The following is a 26,337-nucleotide window of genomic DNA, read 5'->3' as shown; positions in this document are numbered from 1 at the left end:
AGACAAAGAAGAGAAAAAGATAGGAAGGGAGAGCAGAGTAACACAGCAGGAGGCTAGAACTCAAATTGCAGACATGGCTGAAGTATCTTCAGGAACAGCAATGGCCAAACATTAAATTTCAAACCATCTGCATTGGTGCAATCTCAGTTACTGAGTTTTCAAAAACCTTCAGTAGGCATGTACAGGTGTGTTCTGAAACTGACTTGTTTGGTTGAAAGCAAGGAGTAGGAGCTTAGAGCCTGAAGGACACCATACCTTATCCCTGAGCCCCAGAACTTACAGAAATCTTAGAGAGGAAATTGTATTTTCCTAGATTAAGGAGATAGACAAGCATTCACATCTTGATCTTACAAGGAGGTCCTAACTGACATCTGGGTTACCTAGAAGGTGGCATTCAAGGATTTCTTTTATCTTTGAGTTTCCCGAAGATCTAAGTAGAAAAATGGTTCGCGGTGTTAGCCAGTGGAGGGTGCTCTTTAGAAAACCTGGTATCACAGAACCCACTCCAAATGGATGAAAACAACTCTTGTCCACGAGCTCTGTTTAAAGAACATGGATGCTAGCCATGTGGATATTTCTCTGTGTACTTTAAAGACATCATTTGATTGGCATTAGATTTCAATTTGAGCCTTTGCAAGACACCTCATGGAAAGTTTTAGAGATTTTCAAGGGTAAAGAAAAAATTCACCCACTTTCAGTAATATAATTTGGTTGATTTTCTCCTCTCTGGAATGAAGTTCCAGTTGGCTTGACAACAAAGAGGTATGTACCCTAAAATCAGTACTCAGACTACCAAGCAGGTAATTGGGCAAGTTGGTATCTTTTGCTGTCCCATCTTCTTCCTCTTCTTCATCCTCCTCTTCATGATGCTTTTTAACCAAGGTAATTGCAGACTGAACCTCTACAATTTCCTTCTGTAGCTAAATATAGAAAAAGATGAAATGAAAGTTATGCAATAAGAAGAATTCTCTAAAGGGCAATTTTGGGACAACTTAATTATTTCAACAATCATTTTAAGATGTTAATTGTCTTGCCAACAACTGAATTTAAAGTGATGTCCTGAACCTGCCGAAGAGAAAGCCTCAGAAATTGATAGACTGTAGATAAATCATAAGAGTAAAAATTCTTCTTGATAGTGTGTAATATTCATATTTTTCTGTCAGGATGACAGTTGCTTGTAAATATTTTGAGTCTTTCTTGGTACTTAAGCATTAAAAAATATACTTTCTCTTCATATTTTAAAAAGGAACTTATTCACATAGGACTGGTATGTGTATGTAAAAATAATTAAGCATGCCTTCATTTTAGTTTTAGAAAAAGAATGGATGCAAAGTTCTGGCCAAAATGAAACTACACCAATTGGGCAGTGTTTTTAAGTGGTTTGACAGAGATTGCTGGGAGAAAAAAGCTAGGATTGCTTTAGGAAAACTATAAATCCCATCAAAACAGATTCTACTTCATCCTTGGCCAACTCTCTTAAAACACAATCCCCAGTGATAAGAGGTGATAAAAAGAGTATGTGTGGATGAAGAACTTCTGACCAGGACAAGAACAAAATCCCAAGTCTCAATTTTAAAAGTATATCATCACATTTGAGGGATAGCCAATGTTGTTAGGATATAGGCTCCTTAACGTGGATATAGGCTCCTATATTCATTAGAATATATTCTACACATAAACAAGGAATATAAATATAAACACAACTAATATCTAAACGTATCTTAAGTAGTATTCCAACTCAAATCTGTATGAAGGAAATCCTGAAACAAAACACGTCACTTATATAAACACATATATATTTAAAATTGTACTTTAAGACACTCTGCTTCAATCTTCTTTTGCTGCACAACTCTCTTCAATTCTTTCAACTCTTCATCTGTGCGTTCTTTCATTGGGAAGTTCTCAACCACACATGGGATGTGAAAGCACTTGGGAAAAAACGAGAAAAATGAAATAAATCCATTTTTAGAACAATTGTGTGTATCCGGGGCAGAGTGGGGCATATTTTCTCTGATCAAAATTAATCCATAGGTTATCATCATGCATGAGTGAAATGGCCGATGGAAGCTTTCTTTAAAATAGAACAATGTAGAGATTATCACACTAAGTGAAGTAAGTCAGAAATAGAAAGACAAATACCATATGATACCACTTATACGTGGAATCTAAAATATGGCACAAATGAACTTATCTACAAAATAGAAACAGAGTCATAGACATAGAGAACAGACTTGCAGTTGCCAAGGGGAAGGAGGGAGGGAGAGGGATGGACTGGGAGTTTGGGGTTGGTAGATGCAAACTATTACATTTAGAATAGATAAACAACAAGGTCCTAATGTATAGCACAGGGAACAATACTCAATATCCAGTGATAAACCATGATGGAAAAGAATATAAAAAAAGAATGTCTACATGTGTATAACTGAGTCACCTTGCTGTACAGCAGAGATCGTCACAACATTGTAAATCAACTCTACTTCAATTAAAAAAAAGAAATAAAATAAAACAATGTATGCCTTCAGTATTGGTGTAAACTTTGTATAAAAAATACTGTACTTTTGCGAAAGATTTATTTCTAGAGCAGTGCTTCTCAACCAGAAGTGATTTTGCTGGCCCCTGTCCCCATCCTCTCCAGCCCCCCAGGGACATTTGACAATGTCTGGAGACATTTTTGATTGTCACTGATGGGGTGGTGGAGTCTGCTGGGGCCTGGTAGATAGAGGGCAGGGATGTTGCAAAATCCTCCAATCCTTAGGCCAGCCCCTAAAACATAGAATTATCCAGCCCCAAGTGTGCCGTTCTCGAGAAACCCTGTTTTAGAGCAATACTCAATCACATAAATGGAGGGTGACCAATACTTCATTATCTAAACAGGGGGCATATTTGAAAGTGAAAATGGTGCTGTTAATAGTTACTCTAGGACCACAGGCATAAACTGGGACTCTTGGTCACCCTACACAAAGAGGGAAACTGTGTTGGGAGGAATCTCAATAAAAAGGCACAAAAAACAGTCCTTTAGAAAATGTGAAGGTAGGGGCTTCCCTGGTGGCTCAGTGGTTAAGATTCCACCTGCTAATGCAGGGGATATGGGTTCGAGCCCTGGTCCACATGCCGCGGAGCAACTAAGCCTGTGCGCCACAACTACTGAGCCTGCGCTCTAGAGCCTGCGAGCCACAACTACTGATCCCACGTGCCACAACTACTGAAGCCCGCGTGCCTAGAACCCGTGCTCCGCAACAAGAGAAGCCACCGCAATGCGAAGCCCACACACCGCAACAAAGAGTAGACCCTGCTCACAGCAACTAGAGAAAGCCCACCCGCAGCAATGAAGATCTAACACAGCCAAGAATAAAAAAATAAATTAAAAAAAAAAGATCATAAAAATCTCACAGTGAATATTAAAAAAAAAAAAAAGAAAAAGAAAATGTGAAGGCAGGTACAGGTAGAAATGTGAATAATACGCAGAGCAACTAAGCCCGTGCACCACAACTACCGAGCCTGTGCTCTAGAGCCCGTGAGCCACAACTACTGAGCCCATGTGCCACAACTACTGAAGCCCATGCGCCTAGAGCCCGTGCTCCACAACAAGACAAGCCACTGCAATGAGAAGCCACGCACCGCAACGAAGAGTAGCCCCCACTCACCGCAACTAAAGAAAACCCGCGCACAGCAATGAAGACCCAACACAGCCAAAAATAAATAAATAAAATAAATATATTTTTTAAAATGTGAATAATATTATGTCTAGTTTTCAATCTGTGTGGAATGTGAGTGAAGTGGCTTTTTGGAATAGACAGATATTGAGACCCGGATGCAGGTGGTGTCCTAGAGGAAAGAGGGAAAGAGGTGCTGAAACAAAGCTTAAGAGATGCTGGCTTAGAAGCACATGGGGACTGAGTAGAGAGGAAAGAACGAGACAAGGGAAAAGACACATCGAGTGGAGTCAGTACAAGAAGGGGCAAGGTGTGCTTTGAATGCTTTCCTATATATGGCTTTTCTTAAACTTTTTCTTTTTCAAATTTTCTGCCATGAGACTTTGCATGAAAATTTTAATTGGCTAAGGTGTTGTACCTGAAGTTCTATCTGTTACCTTAAGAGCTCGGCCTTTCACAGCCATCGAATTCCAGCATTCTTCTTTGATAAGTTCAGCCAAATATCTCTTGGCTAGGTTTTGCATCTCAGCATCCTTTCTTATCTTAAGGAACACAAATGAAGGGAAAAATAAAAATGAAAATGTGCCTCAAAAAAAAATCTCAATTGTAAAAACCAGATGCACTTGGAGGAGGATACTTCCCTGTCTTTGGTTTAGTCTGGAGGCTTAGAATTCCATTCCTTGAGGACTAGGGTGTCAACACAAACACCACTAAGGCAGGCAGGTCCTACACAGGAGCCAAGGCAGGCGTGCGGGCAATTGCACAGCCACGGTAGCTGGATAGCTAACACACACATCATCACAGATCTGGCTGGTTGGCACAAGGTGGTAAAGCAAACCCACTGTGCCAAGTCTTTCTGTTTTATTAGAAAAGTTTGAAATATGTAAATGTTGGCTTAATCCTTGTCAATGCATATTTGAAGTGGCATTTTGTGACCTCTGTCTTGGGGTCTTTATTGCACTAAATTCTTCTATTGTTTATGTCCACTGTGAAATGAATGTTCCACTATTCTTGGGGATCGTATGATGTACCTTTTGCCATTTAGAAACATGTTACCTCAATTCGTTTTATCTCCTTAAGTGATTAAGTATTCTTATTTTAATAAAGTCTGCCAAAAGAGCTGGCATGAAAGTGACACCCGACAATCCTTAGTCCTTAGGGTCCTCTTCAGAAACTTTTTATTTTTTTAATTTTTTTACTGAAGTATAGTTGATTTACAATGTTGTACAGAACCTTTTTTTTTTTTTTTTTGCATTTCACTTTGTTGGCAGATCATTAGCAAACTAGCTGAAAATAGTATCTCCCATATTAGAAAATGTCTATTTATTCGTTCATTCACTTACTCATTTTTCATGTTTATTTTATTGTCTGAACAAATACCTTGTTTAATTTGCGTTTTATTTATTTTTGATTTTACCCATTGAGTTAATGGCTAATATAGTTTTAAATTATTTTTTCTTTTTTTTTTTTCAGAGATCAAAAATGTTCTTTATTTAGAAATAAAGAAGGTATTTGATGGGCTCTGGACATGATGGTAGACTGGACATGGCTGAGGAAAGAATCTCTGAGCTAGAGAATGTAACAATAGAATCTTCAAAAACATAAAATTCCTTTATTCCTTTTTAATTTCCATGGAATCTGTAGTGATGTCCCTCTTTTCTTCCTAACATTAGTAATTGTATCTATCTCTTTTTTTTCTTAGCTTAGCTATAGGCTTATTCATTTTATCAATCTTTTCAAAGAATCAGCTTTTAATTTCATTGATTCTTTTTTTTTTAATTTTACTTTATTTATTTTTTTATACAGCAGGTTCTCATTAGCTATCCATTTTATACATATTAGTGTATACATGTCAATCCCAATCTCCCAATTCATCACACCACCACCACCACGACCCCCGCCACTTTCCCCCCTTGGTGTCCATACGTTTGTTCTCTACATCTGTGTCTCAGTTTCTGCCCTGCAAACCGGGTCATCTGTACCATTTTTCTAGGTTCCACATATATGTGCTAATATACGATATTTGTTTTGCTCTTTCTGACTTACTTCACTCTGTATGACAGACTCTAGATCCATCCACGTCTCTACAAATGACCCAATTTCGTTCCTTTTTATGGCTGAGTAATATTCCATTGTATATAGGTACCACATCTTCTTTATCCATTCGTCTGTTGATGGGCATTTAGGTTGCTTCCATGTCCTGGCTATTGTAAATAGTGCTGCAGTGAACATTAGGGTGCATGTGTCTTTTTGAATTATGGTTTTCTCTGGGTATATGCCCAGTAGTGGGATTGCTGGGTCATATGGTAATTCTGTTTTTAGTTTTTTAAGGAACCTCCATACTGTTCTCCATAGTGGCTGTATCAATTTACATTCCCACCAACAGTGCAAGAGAGTTCTCTTTTCTCCACACCCTCTCCAGCATTTGTTGTTTGTAGATTTTCTGATGATGCCCATTCTAACTGGTGTGAGGTGATACCTCATTGTAGTTTTGATTTGCATTTCTCTAATAATTAGTGATGTTGAGCAGCTTTTCATGTGCTTTTGGCCATCTGTATATCTTCTTTGGAGAAATGTCTATTTAGGTCTTCTGTCCATTTTTGGATTGGGTTGTTTGTTTTTTTAATATTGAGCTGCATGAGCTGTTTATATATTTTGGAGATTAATCCTTTGTCCATTGATTCGTTGGCAAATATTTTCTCCCATTCTGAGGGTTGTCTTTTCGTCTTGTTTATGGTTTCCTTTGCTGTGCAAAAGCTTTGAAGTTTCATTAGATCCCATTTGTTTATTTTTGTTTTTATTTCCATTACTCTAGGAGGTGGATCAAAAAAGATCTTGCTGTGATTTATGTCAAAGAGTGTTCTTCCTGTGTTTTCCTCTAAGAGTTTCATAGTGTCTGGTCTTACATTTAGGTCTCGAATCCATTTTGAGTTTATTTTTGTATATGGTGTTAGGGAATGTTCTAAATTCATTCTTTTACATGTAGCTGTCCAGTTTTCCCAGCACCACCTATTATAGAGACTGTCTTTTTTCCATTGTATATCCTTGCCTCCTTTGTCATAGATTAGGTGACCATAGGTGCATGGGTTTATCTCTGGGCTTTCTATCCTGTTCCATTGATCTATGTTTCTGTTTTTGTGCCAGTACCATATTGTCTTGATTACTGTAGCTTTGTAGTATTAAATTAAATTACTTTTTCTTAAACAGCTGTTTTGGCATATTAATTGTCAGAACCTGTCTGATTCCCAGGCTCCTCCATTCCTCCCCTTGCTACTCTTGAGGCTATTTGCTCAATCCCTCCAGAATAATGCTAATACTGTGTCTAGGTGGTCATTGCTGGGCTTTGGTCTTTGCCCTGTTGTTGAGATCCTGGCCAGGGTGGCTAGTAGCCTGGTCCCTTTAGGATTGGGAGCCTTAGCTCTTCCCAGGGGTTAGTGTTCTGCTCGCAGGTGGATTTATGGCGCCACCTGCTAACACTGTTCTGTCCTGGACTGTCTGGTTCTACTATCACGCCCAATCTAGGGCTGATATCTCTTCAAAGCCCAGAGCCCAGGAAAACTAAACAACATGAGGGAAATGAGCATGTGAAGAGCCTTTCTCTGTACCAAAGCCTGCGACAGAGGATCAAGGAGGCTCCTTGAGGGATGCACAGGAATTTGATAAGCAGCAAGGGACGGAGGCATCTGGGGCAGAGGCACAGGGTGGGGGTCAGGTGAGCAGAGTGGCTTCATCAGGGGTCAGTAGGTCAACAGTCCAGAGGAGCAGGTTCATGGGGCCGAGTGGTCAGACAAGAGCTTGGAGAAAAAAGCAATGAGAGGGTGAGGATGGGGGCAGGCACCTAAGCCGAACTCATTTTAGAGTGATCAAGATGAATGGGCTGGGAGAAGCTGGTGCCAGAATAGGAGGTGGCATTCCAGGCCTGTGAGGCCAGGGCCGAGGAGGATGAGCCAGAAGCCCGGTGGGCAGACCAGGACTGCTTACCTGCTCAGACTCGAGCTGTGGGCTCCTAGCCAAGTGACTCGAGCACCTAAGCCTTAGTTTCCTTAAGTGGGGAAAACAATAACCTACCTTTTTGGATTGCTGTGATGATCAAATAACATTCAAGAAGCCCCTAGATTGGTGCCTGTCTGTTATAATAAGAAAAAGGGATCATTTCTAATAGCTTCCTGTTGTATGTTTAAAAACAAAAGCCAAATTCTTCACCACAACATACAAGGTCTTCAGAGCTGGCCTCTGCCTACCTCTCCCACCTCATTCCGTGAGGCCGTCTCCTGTCCACTGTGCTACAGCCTTTCTGGCCTTTCTGGCCCTGGAATACGCTGAGCAATTTCTGCCTCAGGGCCCTTGTTCTTGCTGCTCCCTTTGCCTGACATTCTCTTTCTTCAGATCTTTGTATAGCCAGCTCCCTCTCTTCTCTTACTTTGCAACTGAAAGGTCCCCTCTTTAAAGTTGTCTTCTCTGACCACAGAAGTAGATCCCCCGCATCTATTATCGAATCTGGTTTGTTTCCATCATATAATATATAGAGATTTGTTTACGGTCTCTGTTCTCTACTAGAGTAGCCCCATGTGGGTGGCACCTATCTGTATTATTCATTGTATCCCCAGCACCTACAGTAGTGCCTGGCATGTAATAGGTGTTCAATAAATGTTGCAGAATGAATGAATGGATGGGCGAATGAACATCCAGGTGAATTTTATCTCCTTGAGTTAGTCCCTTGAGGTACTTTTGGTATTAATTCTGTTATCTAATATATTTCCTCTCCTTCTCAGCCTCATGTCATTTACCATTTGGACAGATCTGCCTCATTTTCACATCTTCACTCCAGTCATTAATAAACGTGTTTAACAGGACAGAGTCCTGGGGCACATGATTGGAGATTTCTCTCCTAGAATCATCAGTCAAATAACAAGTCTCTTTTTGGTGTAGTTGTTTAACCAACTATAATCCACTTAAATGTCCTTATATCCAGCTATATTTAATTCTCTTGTTCAGTGGGGAAAATGTTTTTATACTTGCACACTCAAAGAATCAAATGTACTGTGCAGGTTGAGAGAGAGGTTGCTTAAGAACATCCTGTGCAAAACACTCTAAAGGTTTTTACCCAAAATAAAATCCATATGAGTAAGCAATGTGTCGTGACTGCCACAAAACAGTGCAAAGGGTGAATTAATAGAAGTACAGTACCTGGAAAAATGGAGGTTTCAGTTTATGCTTTTCTCTAAACTGGAAAGATAATAATTAAAATTCTTTTGTGGGTGCCATACAGAAATAAAATGAAATTAGAGGAAAACTACAATAATAATAAAACTACAGTATATGATATCATAGGAGCTGGGATAGTTAGCCTAGACAAGAGAAGATACATAGGAATTATGGTAATTGCTTGTCTTCTCTAACCACTTTCACAGTGGTTATAGAGTAGATGGTGCTCAAAGAGTAGAAGAATCAGTGAGTACAGGGAGAAAGATTTCAATTCTAATTAAGAAAGGGCTTACTAAACCAAAAATGTTTGAAGTTGGTATGAGGTGGCTGAGGAGATCTCTAAAAATGTTCAAATATATGGTGGAAGATGGTTGGCATTAATGTCATGGGGGAGAGACAAATATCAGATGTCTGGCTGGTCTAGATGTTCTTCTTTCCCCTGACTCCCAAATTCAATAATTCTCTGACTCATTCCATTTGTATGCACTAAATTTGCTGTATTCACATCACGCTGGAAAAGGTTTGTTTTATTTGCATTATCCTAGAAAAGTTCTCCTTCCTATTTTCTTTTTACTTTCTTTATTAAATCTTTATGGTGCTTAAATCAGATTTTTCCATACCTTTGCCACTTCTTCCTCACTTTCATCGTGGAGTCTTTCCAGTTCTTCAAGATCCAGGCCAAATTCTTGTTGCTCTAATTTTGCAATATTATCTACTGCTTCATTTTCTTCCATCATGTCCAGAATCTGAATTTTCCAATAGTAAAGGATGGAGACAAGCAAAGAATTAAACTTTAAAGGGATGGTTTTCTGAGTCTCTTCAGACAGCAACCAATAAAAAAAAAAAAAAGATATTCTGTTTATCTAAATGTAACTATCAAATAAAGAATTAGGTTATAGGCTTATTTAGGTTTTAAGGTTTAATCCATAAAAGCTCATTCATCTAAAAACAACAAAAATATGTAATGATATTAAGGAATTACTGATATTTAGGTGTGCTAGTAGTATTATTATTAAGTATTTTCAGAGTTCTTATCTTTTAGACACATATACTTAAATAATTAAAGGTGAAATGATATGACATCTGGGGTCTTTTTCAAAACAATCAGGGGAGAGGATAGTGGATGATGTATAGAGGAAAAAATATTGGTGATTAGATTTATTATATTATTATTCCCTCCACTTTTATATATATTTGAACATTTCTAAAATAAAAATATCTTTAAAAGTTTATAGCTTCAACAAATTCAGTGACAAAGGGCACACATTAAAACATATATGACAAAATATTAATATCTTCAAAATATAAAGAGCCCTTACAAATAAACAAAGACAATATGAGAGAAAAAAATGAGGACTTCAGTTTCAAAATGGACTGAGAATGGGCTTTACAATCTTCCTTTCTTGCCCCAATCCATAAAATTAAGAGGAAAAAAAGTGTATAATAAATCAATAAATCCAACACTGCAATTAAGAGGGGAAAGAAAAGGATCCTTCAATAGCATGGAAACTGTAAAGTCTGAAGGATGAAAATCAGTTGGATCCGAATGATGCATCATGGCCCCATGGGTCCCCAGGACAGAGCTCAGCAAAAGGTAGACTGTAATACCTGCTGAAGTCAGATCTCCTATACATCTTCTTCCCAAGCTTGCTGAACTGGTGTAGTGAAATTATAATAGGGAATTTCAATTATAAAGAGTGAGAGAGTGGCACGGACTTATATATACTACCAAATGTAAAATAGATAGCTAGTGAGAAGCAGCCGCATAGCACAGGGAGGTCAGCTCTGTGCTTTGTGACCACCTAGGGGGGTGGGATAGGTAGGGTGGGAGGGAGACGCAAGAGGGAGGAGATATGGGGATATATGTATATGTATAGCTGATTCACTTTGTTTTACAGCAGAAACTAACACACCATTGTAAAGCAATTATACTCCAATAAAGATGTTAAAAAAAAAAAAGATGAGCATGCAATAATGAAAATAAAAATGGATCACAAAATATTTGGGGAACAACAAGACCACTGAAGACAGACAATAAATTCAATAAACAGAAAACTTGTTATGCAAAGAGAAAGAGTTAATGAAGCAAGAAGAGTAGAATTTTACAGTAACTAGGGATGCAAAATATTAGATCATAAAATAATCAAGAGATTATGAACTTAAAAGTTTAATCTTTGAAACAAACAAAAAATTCGACAGATGGGCTGAATAGCAAAATGGACACAGTTGAAGATAATTAATGATCTGTAAAAGTCAGTTAAGAATTCTCCCTGAGTGTAACAAAGGATAAAAAGATGAAAATGTGAAAGAAAAATTAATAAACATGTATGACATATCTAGAAGTACCTGTTACTAATATGACTTTAAGAAGGAGAGAATAAAGAGAACAGGAGCCATGATGTTTAAAGAAACAATAAGGGAGGATTTTTTAAAGACACAATAAAGCATGAATACTCAAGATTCAAAGGGTATAACAAGTGTTGAGCCGGCCCAGGTCTAGAGAAAGAAATGTCGGGAAACTAAAGAACCAAATCCTAAACATTTCTGAAGAGGAAAAGAGTATCACAAAAATAGAAGAACTAGACTAATAGAAGAACTCACATCAGCAACACTGAATGCAAGAATACAATGGATCAATAGCTTTGGATCAAAGTTTTAAGTGAAAGAAAAACCTTGAATCTCTAATTCTATAGTCATCAAACCATCATTCAAGTGTGAGGTCAAAATAGAGTAGAGTCATTTGTAAAAATTCAGGGGCTCAGAAAGTTCACTAATACCTACACCTCTGAAAGGATTATTAAGGACGTACTGAAGTCAGAGGGAAGGTAGGCAGAAAGACTTATTAAGTCTAAATAAGATTTACACATTTTTAAGAGCTTTTAAAGGTACCAATTTAAACTATAATTCTAAATGATATCAATGAGAGAAAGTGGGGAAGCAGAAGGAGATGAAAACGTAAAAACTGAGAACAACATAAGCATACTGGAGCTCTTATCCGGAGGGCAGATATGGTATGATACACGCTAAACCAGAGCTTCTCCAACTTTAATGTGCCTATGAATCACCTAGGGATCTTGTGAAAATAGCAGATTCTGATTCAGGACATCTGGGATGGGGTCAAAATCCCAGGTGGTGTCAATGCTTCTGTGCTCTATACCATTGAGTAGGAAGGCACCAGGTGATGTTAAAAAAAAATAGGAGGTCAAGCATGTGAGTTAGAATTTTATAAAAAGAATATATTTATGACTCCCAAAATAGTTGAAAAAGAAAAAAGAAAAAAGAATAACAAAAAATGCACAAGCAATCCAAGCAGATAGGAAAGAGGGAAAAAGAAAAAACTTGGAAATAGGTTAAACAGAAAGCCCAAAATCAAATGGCAGGAATTATGTGTAAACAAAACAATAATTATAATAAACATGGTTAAACTCACCTATTAAAACTCTTAGATAGGATTTAAAGAAAACAATCCAGCTATATACTGATTAGAGCACAGAAGAAACTTGGAAATAAAGCAATGGAAAAAGATACGTAAATAAGTGCTAGCAAAAGGAAATACAGCAAAAAATATTAATCTAAAAAATCAAGGGGCTTCCTTGGTGGTGCAGTGGTTAAGAATCCGCCTGCCAACGCAGGGGACACGGGTTCGAGCCCTGGTCCAGCAAGATCCCACATGTCGCGGAGCAACTAAGCCCATGAGCCACAACTACGGACCCTGCGCTCTAGAGCCTGCAAGCCACAACTACTGAGCCCACGTGCCACAACTACTGAAGCCTGCGCACCTAGAGCCCGTGCTCTGCAACAAGAGAAGCCACTGCAATGAGAAGCCCGCGCACTGCAACAAAGAGTAGCCCCCACTTGCCGCAACTAGAGAAAGCCCGTGCGCAGCAACGAAGACCCAACACAGCCAAAAAAGTTAATAAATTAAAAAAAATAATAATAAAAAATTTTTAAATCAAAATGTAGAGTTAAGAACATTTAAAGAGACAAAGCTAAATATTCATAAGGATAAAAGAAACAATCTACCGAGGCAATCTGTCATGTACATTTTTGTATCTAACATACATATGATAAAAATACAAGGATAAATTGCCAAACTGCTAATCATATCCTAGAAAACAGTTTAAATAGCAAAAACATGAACTTTACTAACTTAACTAACAAAATTAGATTGATCTAATAGGAATTTAAAGAACATTTTACCCACCCTCCCCCTCCAAAAACCCAGAGAATAAATACTCTTTAAAAACACATGGAACACTCACAAAAGACCAGATACAAGACCACAGAGATAATCTCAACAAGCTTTATTTACTGAGCATAGTGAAATAAAGTTCAAAGTTAGCAACAGAAAGATATACAAAACAATCTATAATAGACAAAACAATCTAGAAATTAAAAATAGAAAAATACATACACTCTTGTAGAAAACCCTTTGGTTGATATGTTCAAAATGGAATTAGAAATATTTACAACTAAGCAATAATGAGAAATTGCATATCAAAATCAGTGCAATGTAGTCAAAGTGGTACTCAGAGGAATACTTATGGCCACATGCATAATAGAAAAAAAAAAAGGAAATAAACCACATTTTCAACTAAAAAAGGTAACAAAATGAGGAAAAATAAACCTGAATGAAGCAAGGAAGAATGAATAAAATTCTAAATTGATCAAATCCTAAATTTATAAAGTGTATAGGTATAAATTCTGTATAATTTTCTCTTATAATAACAGAGTCAAATCAATAAAACTATACCTGCTTCTTTAAAAATGTTAATAAAATAGAAATTCTGTTGGAAAGTGTGATCAAGAAAAAAGGTAAAAGGCATAAACATACAACATTAGGAATAAAATAGAACTATAACTGAAAAATCAGAAGAGACTTAAAAAATAGAATATTATATAATTTTATATTAAACATTTAGATGGACAATTTTCTAAGAAAATATAATTTATCACATCTATACCTGAAAAGAAATAGAAAACTTGATAAGACTAAAGACCACAGAAGAACTTGACACAATCAGAAGAAATCAACTCTGCAACAGACATCAGGCCCAGATAGTTTTATATGTGTGTGGGAGGGCAGGAGGGCATTGTTTATCAAACCTTAAAGAAAAGGAGAATTCCCATTCTATACAAACTATTCCAGAGAATGGGAAAAAAATTAGAAAGCTACTCAAATCACTTGATAATGTTGATACCATAATTAAACAAAGAAAGTACAAGAAAATTAGCCCAATATTATTTACAACTAGAAATAAAAAATTCTTAAATAAAATATTAGCAAATTGAATGTGGTGTACTGCTTAAAATGACCAATGTCTATCTGAGGAATACAAAGAATACAAGGCATTTGATAAATTTCACAATAAAATTCACAATAAAAACTCTTAGATTTTTAAAATATATCATTTCACTTGACCCTCAGAATAAACCAACATTGTTATTAGGAAAAACAAAAACAAAAAACAAAAAAACAACAAAAAAAAGACTCTTAGAAAACAAGGTATAGAATGGCATTTCTTTAACTTGTTAAAGGCTATCTAGCAGAAACTACAGCAGGCATCACACTTAAAAGTTAGAAGCATTTCCATTAAGGTTAGCAGACAAGCATGTCCACTGTCAATGACCACTATTACATTAGAAGCCCTTACCATAAGATAAGAAAAAGAAATAAAGTAATATAAAGATTGATAAGAGACACGTGATATTCTGAAGATATGATAGTCTACTTAGACAGTCCAAGAGAATCAATTGACAAGGCAATAGAACTAAAAAGAGAATTCAGCAAGGTGGTCATATATAAAATTAGTAACATTCATATCCAGTAGTATCCAATTAGAAAATGTTATAGAAAATATTCCACTCACAAAAGACCTCATAAGAGATGTATACAAAGTCACTTCTAGACTATAAAACTTCACTAAAGAACTTGTTAAAAATTTGAATAAAGATATATATTTATTTATATGTAATATATAATATATAAGATTTATATATTTTATAAATATATACAATATATATGTATTAAATTTCAGAGATGGCAAATAAATTCTTCACCAAATCACACTGTAAGCAGTTATTCTCAATTAAAATCAAATCAGAGATTTTTACAGAGCTCAACAAGCTAATTTTAAAATTCAGATGAAAAAGTAAGTGTGCATAAAGAGGGCAACATTTTCTGAAAGTGAAGAGCGAAGGGAGAATTACTTTCAAGATATAAAAACATTTTATAAAGCTATAGCAATTAAAATAGTTAGGAATTGGCTAAGGAAAGGATCAATGCTCAATATCAGGACATAGAGTGTCTAGAAATAATTCCGTATTCATGGGAATCCAGGGATTGATGAAGGAGGCACTGCAAATCAGCGGGAAAAGGATGGTATATTCAATAAAAAGCATTGGTGAAATGTGCTATTTATTTTAAAAAATAAAGTTAGATCTATACCTCATATCCATTCACAAAAATAAATTACAGGTGAAATAAAGGAGTATCAGGAGAAAATACGTGAGATTTGGAAGCCTTTAAAAATCATGCACATAAAGCAAAAGTTATAAATGATCAATACACTTGGATCATAATTTTATTTTATTTTTTATTTTTTATTTTTTTTAGGATCATAATTTTCAATTTTTGCATTTAAAAAGGTACAGTATAGGGACTTCTCTGGTGGTGCAGTGGTTAAGAATCTGCCTGCCAGTGCAGGGGACACAGGTTCGAGCCCTGGTCCGGGAGGATCCCACATGTCGCGGAGCAACTAAGCCCGTGCGCCACAACTACTGAGCCTGCGCTCTACAGCCAGTGAGCCACAACTACTGAGCCCGCATGCCACAACTACTGAAGTCCATGCGCCTAGAGCCCGTGCTCCACAACAAGAGAAACCACCGCAACGAGAAGCCTGCGCACCACAATGAAGCGTAGCCCCGGCTCGCCGCAACTAGAGAAAGCCCGCGCACAGCAACAAAGACCCAACGCAGCCAAAATAAATAAAATAAATAAATTTATATTAAAAAATAAATAAAAAGGCACAGTATAAAAGTTGAGACAAAACAGAAAATATTTGTAGTATATTGGGCTGAACCATATAAAACAGCAATCTCATGTGGTTCAACCTAATAATAAGGGCTATCTCCATATTTGCTCAATGCACGCCTCCATGCTCTTTTCCTCTTCCAGCTGAGTGGGATGAGATCAAGCAAGGCAACTTTAGAAGCCATGTGCTAGAGACAGCAGAGTCTCTGTCACCTTGGGTCTCTGAATGACTGCATGGAACAGAGCAGCTGCTGACCTGAACACCTACCCAGAATGATTATATATGGAAGAAATAAACTTCTCATCCCTATGCCATTATATTTTTGGAGTTTGTTTGTTATCACAGCTTAGCTAATGCTAATTATTATAAAGAAATATAAGTTAAAAATAAAAATAAAGAACTTCTACAATCAACAAGAAAAAGACCAGCAACCCGATAGAAAAATTGGCAAAGGACATGAACAGGGAATTTATAGAAGAGGAAATTCAGTCTTCAGAGTTATGAAAAGATGTTCAACCTCATTAGTAATCAGGAAAACAAAAATTAAGGGGAGGAAATTACCAAAGAAAGAATTAAAGAACATTTCCCAGACCTGAAAGAGAAAGGTTTCTTGTTAAAAGTGCTCCAGTGCCTAGCACATGAAAGAGACAAGAAAGCCCAAACAAACTAGGGTCCTGGTATGAAACAGAATGACGCACTCAAACGGCATAAATGGGGAGAGGGACCTTTAAAACAGATTTGGCATGGTAAGGGAAATCAGCAAGGCATGATAAAGCATCTCAGGCGAGCAACCACGGGAAGCTATCACCACTCCCAGGTCTGAAAGGCAAGGATGGAAAGTGGTTACTAGAACCTGGGGAGATCAGTAGCTGTAGGAGAGGGCTAGCAGTCACTGCCAACTCATAACACCACAGAGAGGAAACTGGAGAAATAAAGACCCTGATCTTGTCTTCTCCTGCCCCTTGATCGTCTGCTGATGCCACTCACTGTCTAAACCCAAACAGAAGACAGAGGCAAGAGAGCTCACTGATGCCATCCACAGAGGCCAGCCTCTTGGGGCTAGGAGCAGGGTGAAAAAGGGTGAAGAGTATGTCTGCACCAGCAAATCAAGAATATCCATCAAAGGTATGAAGGTGCATATTGTAAAATTTCCAAACACCAGAGAAAAAGAAAGGATCCTGTAAGTTTCCAGAGATAAAAATCTGGTTACCTAGAGAACTGGGAATCAAAAAGATATTGAATTCTCTAAAGCAAACACTGAAAGCTAAAAGACAATGGAGCAAGTCTTCAAAATTCTGAGGGTAAATCATTGTATTTGAGAAAAACCACGTCTCAAAAAATGTACCTCCTATGTACCCTTTCTCAAGAACAGAGCCAAAGCATTGTACACCTCTAGGGGGCAGGCACCACTCACACTGTATTACATTTGAATGACACTAGCACAGCTGCATGATAAATGATGTTCCCAAGTATGGGCCTGCACAGCAGTCCTGCTTAGAAAGCTACTGGAAGGTGCACACCAAGAAGACAAAGAAAAACACACAGGACTCTGGAAACAGGGGCTCTAACTCAGGAGGCAGGTGAGACAATTTCCCAGGAAGATGGACAAGAGAAGTCCCTAGAACAGCAGCTGTGTGCCTGGTCTAGAGAGCAAGGTGTGTAGACTAGCTCTGGAAGATAGAAATCTCTAGAAGGGAGGTCTCACACACACACACACAAATGCACTGACAGATTGATTACCTCAGGTATCTAGCATTTTGAGAGAGTTTGAATAGAAAGGCTTAATCTAAAACAAAGGCAATTATTAATTCCAGGAAAAATAAAGTTGTAAAAATGGAAAAGTAATCATAATATACCATGTGGCTCAGCTTTGAAGAATATTTATGTAACTATAATAGTGTACCTACTGAGTATTGATTTATGTGCATACAGTAGTGGTGGAGGGTGTAAAAGAAACTGAGTACTCATCTTCCATACCAGAAAGCCCACAGCGAGTGTCAAAATAGAAATATCAAGAAATAGCAGTATTAAGAAGACCATTACAAAGATGGAGATAAATATCCAAACAAAAAGGTTGAAAGAACTGAAAACATTTACCTCAGGATTGCAGGAATCATAGTGAAGAAAAGTAGAGCAGGTGCTGCTAGAAAAACATTTTTTTTTAAATTTATTATTTATTTTTGGTTGCATTGGGTCTTTGTTGCTGTGCGCGGGCTTTCTCTAGTTGCGGCGAGCAGGGGCTGCTCTTCATTGCGGTGCGCAGGCTTCTCACTGCGGTGGCTTCTCTTGTTGCGGAGCACGGGCTCTAGGCGCACGGGCTTCAGTAGTTGTGGCTCGCGGGCTCTAGAGCGCAGGCTCAGTAGTTGTGGCGCACGGGCTTAGTTGCTCCGCGGCATGCGGGATCTTCCCGGACCAGGGCTCGAACCCGTGTCCCCTGCACTGGCAGGCGGGTTCTTAACCACTGCGCCACCAGGGAAGCCCCAAAAACATTATTTTTAATTACGTAACTCTGTATTATTTAATTTGTAAAAATGTAAATGTATAACTGACAAAAATATTAAAGACAGTATTTGGGGAAGACAGGGAAGAAAACCACTGTTTATATGTTGTATGGTATGATAAAAATTATACCCTATTAAAGTGCCCCAGACAACTAAGCTTCCAGGCAGAGAAAAAAATGGGGTGTAGTGTCTCCTGCTGGGTTGAACAAAATAAAGTTCAAAAAGTAATTTTAGACCAAGGGCCAAATGTATTAGTATATGGAATCGCAACACTTACAGTTTTAGCAAGTGCTTTGATTCCTCTTTTTATCTCTTTCCTTTTGTTGGAAAACAGTTTAACCTCGTTTTTGATGGCCTGGAATGGAGAAAGTACATCATTTAAACAAGCAACAGGGACGATAGCGAGATGATAGATACATATGTACATACTTAGATACATAGACAACACTTCCCTAGAAACAGAAATAAGGAAAAAAATTAAAGACTGATAATATAAAGTGTACATGAAATAATACCACTGCAATACTTTGCTTAAGTCTAAATTGCTGCTATGTAAGTGGCCACTGAAGCAACTTGGAACTGAGGTCAATGATAAGGCCAACAGAAAGAAAATAATTTAGTGAAAAATTAAAGAACAGTTGATAACAGAAAACTAGTCTGCTATTTTATTGGGAACTTGAGTGAGACTAGATAAGCAGGCTAAATCCAGACACAAGCTGCCACCTATGTCACCTTTCTGCACATCAGAAGCCACAATGTCTCTTCTGTTCCGGGCCCACCCCTTTTATTTAAGCCTACCTTGCAGCATCCCCCCAAATGTACTTCAGCATGAGGTATCTTAGTTCATTCTTTGCTTTGGCCTACCTGGACACTTTTCTCAGGTTTCGTATTAGCCTAAGTACAGCACTTAAAGCTCATATAACTTAATCGAAAAGACTGGGCCGTGTTTAGTGTGTTTGCCTGCTTTCAGGGAAGGTACACTTATACGATGTAATGGTCTGCCAAGTAGTATCTCTTTCCACTTTCTAACTTTCCAAGGGGTTTCACAGGAAACTAATCTATTTGGCACCCCTACAAAGCATTATTTCAAACTTCTCTCATGTTTTATAAATACCTCTTGGCTTTTTTGTTGTATCCAGGGAATTTCCGCCGTATTATCAACTTTGATTAATTCCTCTTGTAATGAGTCAATGCTTAACCTCACATTCTCATTTATCTTAGAAGAAGACAAACATATCTTAAATTAAAAATTCATCAAGTTCTCCTCCCACCCTACTTCATTTAATTGCTTTGAATCCCTCTTCACTTGTTGCATTTTAAAATATACTACCAAGCATTTTGCCTGCTCAAGATGTAATGTTTAGTTAATTTTATTCCTTCCATTCTGTGCTTATATCAGCCACACTTTTCACTAAGAAAGCAGCAATGATCAGACAGGTCACACGTTCACCAGATCACTCTTGGCCTTCTTCCTGTTACTGTAGACCAAATGCTGCTGCCTATCGAGGCCTGCCCCACCATTTGTGCTTAGGATCTTAATCTTTTCCTCCTTCTTGAAGGCTTTGCACGTAAAAAAAATTTCCATCACCCTTCTGCATCATCCATTTCTGCCTTCTACTGAATCTTTCCCTACAGTATCTAAACATGCTCTGGAATCTCCTGTCCCAGGAAAGCTACTCTCCACTGACCACCACATTCCCCTTTAGCTGCCGCCCTATTTCTGTGCTCCCCTTTGCAGCAAAAAATCTTGAAAGAGTTTGGAATGTCACACTCTGCTGGTTCTCCTGCAACCTCACTGGCCGCCCCTTCTCAATCTCCTTCGCCTCCCTGAACTCTTCTCCTGGAGTTCTAGAAGTTGCTCTATCTTGGTCCCCTTCTGTTTCTCACCATCCACTCTTCCATGATGATCCTACTCAGTTTTATGGCTTTAAATTCCATTCATATGCCCTTGACTCTCAAATCAACATCCCGAGTCCTGGACTCTCCCCAGAACATCTACACAATGGCGTACTTGGTATCTCGCTTGGATGTCTAACAGTATTCTCATGCTCAGTCCAGGGAACTGATGTTAGATTCCCTTCTTTCTCCCCACAGTGGCTCCCCTCTCCACAGTCTTCCCCTTCTCTGTGAATGGTACCTTCTTCTACATAGTTCTTCAAGTAAAAAATCTAGGAGTCATCCTTGAGTCCTTTCTTTCCCTTTCCCTCTATGTCGAATTCATCAGAAGTTCTGTCAACTCTACCTCTGCAAACTGCCTGGAAACTACCACCTCTCCACAACACTCTTGCACCTCTATCACTGGCACCTAAGCCTTCTAACTCCTTCTCTGCTTCTACTCTTGTGCCCTACAGGAATCATTCTCCACACAGCGGAAGTAATCATTTCAAAAATGTAAATAAGATCTTGTAAATCCTCTGCTCAGAACACTTTAATAGGTTCTCATTACATGTAAAATTATGTCCAAATGCTACCTGGTTTACAAAGTCCTTCTTTACCTGTTTCTTTCCCACCTCCAGGACCTTATCCCCTACCACTCTGTCCCTTGCTCACTTCAGCTGCACAGGCCTTTTTTAGGTCTTCAAACATGCCAAGCTCTTTCTCCCTCTACCCTGAGTGCTTGCCCACATATTGGCACATTTCTCATAAGTCAGATCATAGCCTTTCTCCGTGGAGGGGCTATTCCAGCCAAACACTACCACATCAAACCATTTTTATTTGGTAAATAGATCTTGTTACTACCTAATGTTTTCTTATTTATTTGATTATTTATCTATCTCTCTCTGCTCACACCCAACCCCCAATTAGCATGTAAGCTCCATGAAAGCAGAAACTTTTCTTATCTTTTCATGCCTGTATCCCCCAGAGTCCAGCACTTTGTAGGCACTCGATAAATATTCGTTAAATGATTGAGTGAATAAATGTTCTCTGGCTAGACACATCCTAAATAATGTATGTGATGTAAAAGTATAGAGAGACTAGTTTGAACAAGCGCCAGAATTGTAGTAGATTTTTTTTTTCAAGCAAGCCCAGACAGATCTTGTACTATGGTTTAAATGAGATCTGAAATGTGATATTTGTGATTGCTTTGAGAAAGGCTGAATATTTTCTCTTAAATGTAGTGCATGCTCTTTTTGAAAATCATGAGATATCTGGATAAAGAGGAATATTACTAAAATATCTGCTAGAAGAAAACCACAAGCTGAAAACTGATATCTGATTTAGGAAGGAAGGAAGGAAGGAAAAAAAGAAGGAAAGAGGGACTTCCCTGGTGGTGCAGTGGTTAAGAATCCGCCTGCCAATGCAGGGGACAGGGGTTCGAGCTCTGGTCTGGGAAGATCCCACATGCCACGGAGCTACTAAGCTGCTGCGCCACAACTACTGAGCCTGTGTTCTAGAGCCCGCGAGCCACAACTACTGAGCCCGCATGCCACAACTCCTGAAGCCTGCACACCTAGAGCCCATGCTCTGCTACAAGAGAAGCCACCGCAATGAGAAGCCCGTGCACCACAAGGAATAGTAGCCCCCGCTCGCCACAGCTAGAGAAAGTCCGTCCGCATGCAGCAACGAAGACCAAACGTGGCCAAAATAAATAAATAAATAAATAAAATTCAAAAAAAAAAAAAAAAGAAGGAAAGAAAGGAGGGAGGGAGGAAGGAAAGAGAAAGAAAACTATAGTGAAACTCAACTGCATGTTCAGGTTCTGATCCCAAATCCAAGGAATCTTTTTTTGCTATACTTAAATAATCATTCTCCTCATCCATGGTGTTCTTCAGGTAAGTTGAAAGTTGCTGGCTATATTCAAGAATTTCATTGGCTAAGTTTCCTCCAAACTGCCTATATTAATAAAAAAGAAAACACATAGGCTACAAAATCACAATTTGAAAAAGACACATTTAGCAGTATTATTTCCAGATACCTAACCATTTCTACGCAAAGAAATATGTGGATAGTTCTCCGCAGTGCCCTGTAGTTATTAGGACTCTGCTTCTTAGAGGACAGTACTTTCATGGGCTCCAGGACATGGCAAACTTCTTGACCTCTCTGGGGTCGTCTCTCTTCACACTGTCCCCATACCCTTACCCTACATGCCCTCTGTACCCATCCGCCCCGGTCATTGCGCAGCAGAGCCACTGCTCTGGTTGAACCCTCGGAGATAGTAGGTGCTGTGCTGCTTCACATATATAATCACATCACCACATTCAGTCCTCATAGCCCCCACCCCACATTCAGGAAAGTATTATTACTTCCACTCAATACACCAGGGCATTTCAAACTTCAGGCACATCAGCATGGCCTGGAGGGTTTGTTAAAACAGATTCCTGGGCCCCACCCATAGAGATTCTGATTCGAAAAGTCTGGATGAGGCCCAAGAATATGCATTTCTAACAAGCTCACAGGTGCTGCAGATCCCACCTTGAATAACATGGTTACAGATGATTTAGAGGGGTTGTCAGGTGCCCTAAGGTCACAAGTGCTGGACCAAGTTTTCAAACTCAACTTTTTTTGAGTCAGAGGTCCATGAGATTAACTGCCAATGGATGGAAATGACCTCACTGCCGTGAATAGGGCTCCAGCACATGTTTGCTGTTGCCTGAGATGCTATGTGATCCCTTACTACAAAGAATGCATTAGGATTTATATAGTGAGATACAGGTTAGTGTTTTATTCAGGATTCCACGTATAAAATGGGCATGATGATACAGTCAGTCGTCAAATGGGTGTTTGAAGTAAGTGGCGACCAAAATTGCTATGGTATAGAATCTCCATAATATGTAACATTTCACAGTGTCACTGAGATACGCCATGTTTTATTATTGTTTTGCTCACAGGAGGCACCGTGAAATAGTATTTTTGTGGAAATGAATTGCACATTGACTAGTGATGTGCATCGGCAGATCAAACAAGGTAACATTTCAAGTCCAGGGTGTCACCTTCATGTTCTCTATGCCCTGGCCCTTATCTGTATGCTTGGCTAATATTTGTTTATTTAGGATTTTAATTTTAGTCTAAGCAAAGTCTAAATAATTTAGTATTGTCTAGGCAAAGTCTAATTAGGAAAGTAAACGTGTATGTGTTTACAGATACATACATACCTATGTCAGGTTTCTTAGGGATAAATAGGAGTTTTAAAAATGATCTACTGTTCAGGATTGTCCTCATTCCTTGTGCTCCTCCAACAGATGTTATGAAAGGGAGGACTGGTCACTTCATAGGTCTTAACTGGGTCTTTTTATTTTTTGTATTTTGATGCTTTGACATCTGGGGTCTTACTAATAACCTTGGAGGAAATGCCCCTCCCAGGACCAGCAATTCATAGAGATGGTAAACAACTCATCTGGAGCTCACCTTTCAAATGCAAACCCACTAACTCAGAGCCCACATCCCCAACCAAGTCCTCTATTGGGCTTTCACACTTGGGGCCACTATTTCTATCCTAATCATCCCTGGGTCAAGTGCCAGAAAACTAGCAGCAGCCCCTATGGCCCAGAACCCACTGAAATTATCCAAACTAGTCAATCCTAAACCTGCCTGCTCCTTCCCATAGAAACCATAATGAAGACACTTGCCCACATTTCCCTGCTCCCTCTGCCTCCTTACCCTCCCTGGTGCTTCCCCATGTGGCCCCCCCCCATAGCATGGCATATCCCCTCCTCTTGGGATCATTAGTATAACAATCTTTTCAATGGCAGTTGTCTCCTGTTGTGTTGGTCTTGCTATTACCTAAATAATAACAACATCTTTATTTTAAAACACCGTATCATGTGAGGTTGCTTACTGTATACTGAACTTACCTCCATCTCAGGTTAACAAGGGTGCTGTCATACTTCCCATTCACCAGAATGCTTTGTCCATCCATTGAAATTCTCACCGATTGAATTCCATGCCCCTGGTGAGAATGACTCCGACACCAAACAAATGTTTCCTTAATAGTTTTAGGAACAAAGTACAGAAATTACAAATGTGATTCTACCACATGGTTTTTCTAAGGGGGTTATGTGCACTTTTGCTTGTGGATAAACCTTTTTCTATTTGTTAACAGCATTTTAGTTGGTATGGAGTAGCCTCTTAATCATACATAGCACTGAAAATTCCTAGTACAAAATACATTCACCAGTACTGGTTTGTTCTCCCTTCTGTGTAATATGGAAGAAGAGGGATTATCATCAATTTATAATAGGAAAATCAGACACAGAGAGTGAATGGACTTGCTGAAGACTACGAGAAGGGGCCTTGAGCAAGCAGTGCGGGCAAATTCAGATGCCTTCAAGGATTAGGCAAGTTCCCTTTATGTGCAGAGAGGCTGAGTGTGATGAGAGAAGGTGATGGGTTCTGTGAAGAATGACAGAGGATGCCAATTAAACCAGTTTAATTAGAACCTGAACAAATCACTAATTGGTATACAGTGCAATGGTTTAAATTCTTTGACTAAAAACTGAGATTTCTTTGTCACACTAGTTATCAACCATGATGCCTTTAAAATTTTTTTAATTTTTTGAATAGGCAATACATTCAAATGTTTCAAAATTTAAAAACTATAGAAGAGTATGCAGTGAAATCTCCTTCCTGCCCCCATTCCCCAACACCTCCCAAAGGCAATCAATATTATTAGTACCTTCAATATCCTTTCAGTTTTTTTAATGTACATAAACAAATTTTTATACAAACAATTTTTAACATAAATTATAACATAATACGTATATTACACACCTTGCCTTTCCTCCTTAACAATATATCTTGGGATTCTTTCCATATCGTTTCATAAAGATTTCCTCATTCTGTATTACAGCGTAATATTCCATACTTTATTTATATACTGTTTATGTACCATTATTTATTTATCCAGTCCTCTGATGATGGACATTAGGTTGCTTTTACAAACAGTACTGCCATGAATAACCTCCTATATGAGGTACTTTGCATAGAATCACCCAGAAAAACTCTGACATCTTGCCACTATCAGTTGTAGCATACATTTACAAATCATTTGAATAAGAGACAATGTAGCAGAGTTTGCACATTGTTCACCTAAAAATAATTTCTAAGGGATTTAAGATTTTTCCTATATAATAATAATATTACTTTTGCCCAACTGTATTCCAAATATGCTTTCTTGCACAAGTGAGCAAGGAGAGCTGGATATGCACAGCCAGGGCCCAGTTTACCTGTGGCCCCATGGGAGAGTGTCATGTGGGGTGATTGTGATGCTTCAGGTGTGTGGGGTAGATCCCTGGGTAAAAATAACTGACCGAATTAAATTAAATTGACAACCAGTACTACTTGGTCTCAAAACCTAGAAAAGGATCTTTCACTTTTTTGGGAGAAGAAACTATTTTTATTTTTTCAGAGATCTGAGAAAAATGGAAATCAGAAATGGTAGTGGTACTGGTGACGTCGAGGTCTGCAAGTGATAGGGGAGGACTCAGTAAGGGCCACACCCTTCTCCCTTATGCTCTTCTAGCATCACATGAAGAGTCAGGTGGGGGGGTGGCAGCAACCAGCCTAGAGGCCCTCCAGGCCAGGGAGCTAGCCGTAATCAACCCTAGGTTTGCACAGCAATTCACTATTTCCAAAGAAGTTTTGCATGTACCCTCTCACCAGCTCTCACCAGAATCCCACAGGGTGAGAGCAAGCAAGGCTTCCCTAAAATTGCAGAGGAGCAGCTGAAGCTCAGTGAGGCTCAGTGAGTTTCCAAGACACACAGTAAGTGGTGATGGAGCTGGGATGGAGCTCACCTACTGTACCCCAGCCCCGTGTTCCTTCTTTGCAAGATCTCAGTCTATTTGTTGGCGTTTCCTCCCTTAGAGACTCAAACCTTAGCACGTAAATACACCCAGTGTTGGAATCATTAACACCATTAGGGCTAAATAAGTTGTGAGTCAATTTACTTAAGAGTTCCAATTCCTATTGTAAGAGCTTTCGTTCCTTATATGAGATCAAGACACA

At 38.6% G+C, this 26,337-nt stretch overlaps 1 protein-coding gene across 1 annotated transcript in view; it reads right to left on the bottom strand.

Moving 5' to 3' along the window:
• CFAP43 (cilia and flagella associated protein 43) overlaps positions 1–26,337 on the bottom strand; it is a 103,500-nt gene that overhangs the window by 27,038 nt on the left and 50,125 nt on the right. The window contains exons 16-23 of the mRNA XM_061193573.1: positions 24,186–24,316; positions 22,080–22,227; positions 19,508–19,609; positions 18,671–18,748; positions 9,479–9,604; positions 4,091–4,195; positions 1,812–1,928; positions 693–920 (exon numbers count right to left, since the gene is read on the bottom strand). Coding sequence (XP_061049556.1) covers positions 693–920; positions 1,812–1,928; positions 4,091–4,195; positions 9,479–9,604; positions 18,671–18,748; positions 19,508–19,609; positions 22,080–22,227; positions 24,186–24,316 — 1,035 coding nt within the window. The remainder of the gene's footprint in view (positions 1–692; positions 921–1,811; positions 1,929–4,090; positions 4,196–9,478; positions 9,605–18,670; positions 18,749–19,507; positions 19,610–22,079; positions 22,228–24,185; positions 24,317–26,337) is intronic.

The sequence above is a fragment of the Eubalaena glacialis genome, chromosome 1, assembly GCF_028564815.1.
Source record: "Eubalaena glacialis isolate mEubGla1 chromosome 1, mEubGla1.1.hap2.+ XY, whole genome shotgun sequence".
Taxonomy (NCBI): Eukaryota; Metazoa; Chordata; class Mammalia; order Artiodactyla; family Balaenidae; genus Eubalaena; species Eubalaena glacialis.
This window is presented reverse-complemented; position numbering and strand designations above follow the sequence as displayed.